At 57.3% G+C, this 569-nt stretch overlaps 1 protein-coding gene across 1 annotated transcript in view; it reads right to left on the reverse strand.

Moving 5' to 3' along the window:
• Positions 1-515, reverse strand: part of LOC104280558 (myocyte-specific enhancer factor 2D homolog) — a gene marked incomplete at both ends in the record, with an annotated part of 5,868 nt that extends 5,353 nt beyond the window's left edge. The window contains one exon of the mRNA XM_009878236.1: positions 312-515. Coding sequence (XP_009876538.1) covers positions 312-515 — 204 coding nt within the window. The remainder of the gene's footprint in view (positions 1-311) is intronic.
• Between the last annotated feature and the right edge of the window lie 54 nt (positions 516-569).

A 569-nucleotide genomic window follows, 5' to 3' on the forward strand; every position in this document is an offset into this window, starting at 1 on the left:
GGTGCCCCCCTACAACCCCACTACCTACAACCCCACTGAAACAGCGGAGAGGGGCAATGTCACCCCAGGAGATGCCTCCAAAACCATCTCACGGTTTGCCTGGACCACAGGAAAGTTCCACAAAGCAACGCCTCAACCACAGGAGATCAACTCGTACCTCGAGACGGCTACAAACTCCACCTCCCAGAACTGAGTGTTTTCCCTAGGCTGGACCAAAAGGGTGCAAAATCAGGCTGGGCCTGAGCGTTGGGAGGTTTGCTCACTCCCACTCTCGCCCTCCCGCACGCGACCGCGGGGCCGGGCGGCCTCACCTCAATGATGTCCGCATTGGTCCGGCTCTCGTGGGGCTCGTTGTACTCGGTGTACTTGAGCAGCACCTTGTCCATGTCGGTGCTGGCGTACTGGAACAGCTTGTTGGAGTGGTTGAAGATGATGAGGGCGATCTCGCAGTCGCACAGGACGCTCAGCTCGTAGGCCTTCTTCATCAAGCCAAACTTGCGCTTGGTGAAGGTCACCTGCAAGCAAGGAGAGACGCACTCAGAATCACAGAATTACTGAGACTGGCAAAG

Source organism: Apaloderma vittatum, unplaced genomic scaffold, assembly GCF_000703405.1.
Source record: "Apaloderma vittatum isolate BGI_N311 unplaced genomic scaffold, ASM70340v1 scaffold24980, whole genome shotgun sequence".
NCBI lineage: Eukaryota > Metazoa > Chordata > Aves > Trogoniformes > Trogonidae > Apaloderma > Apaloderma vittatum.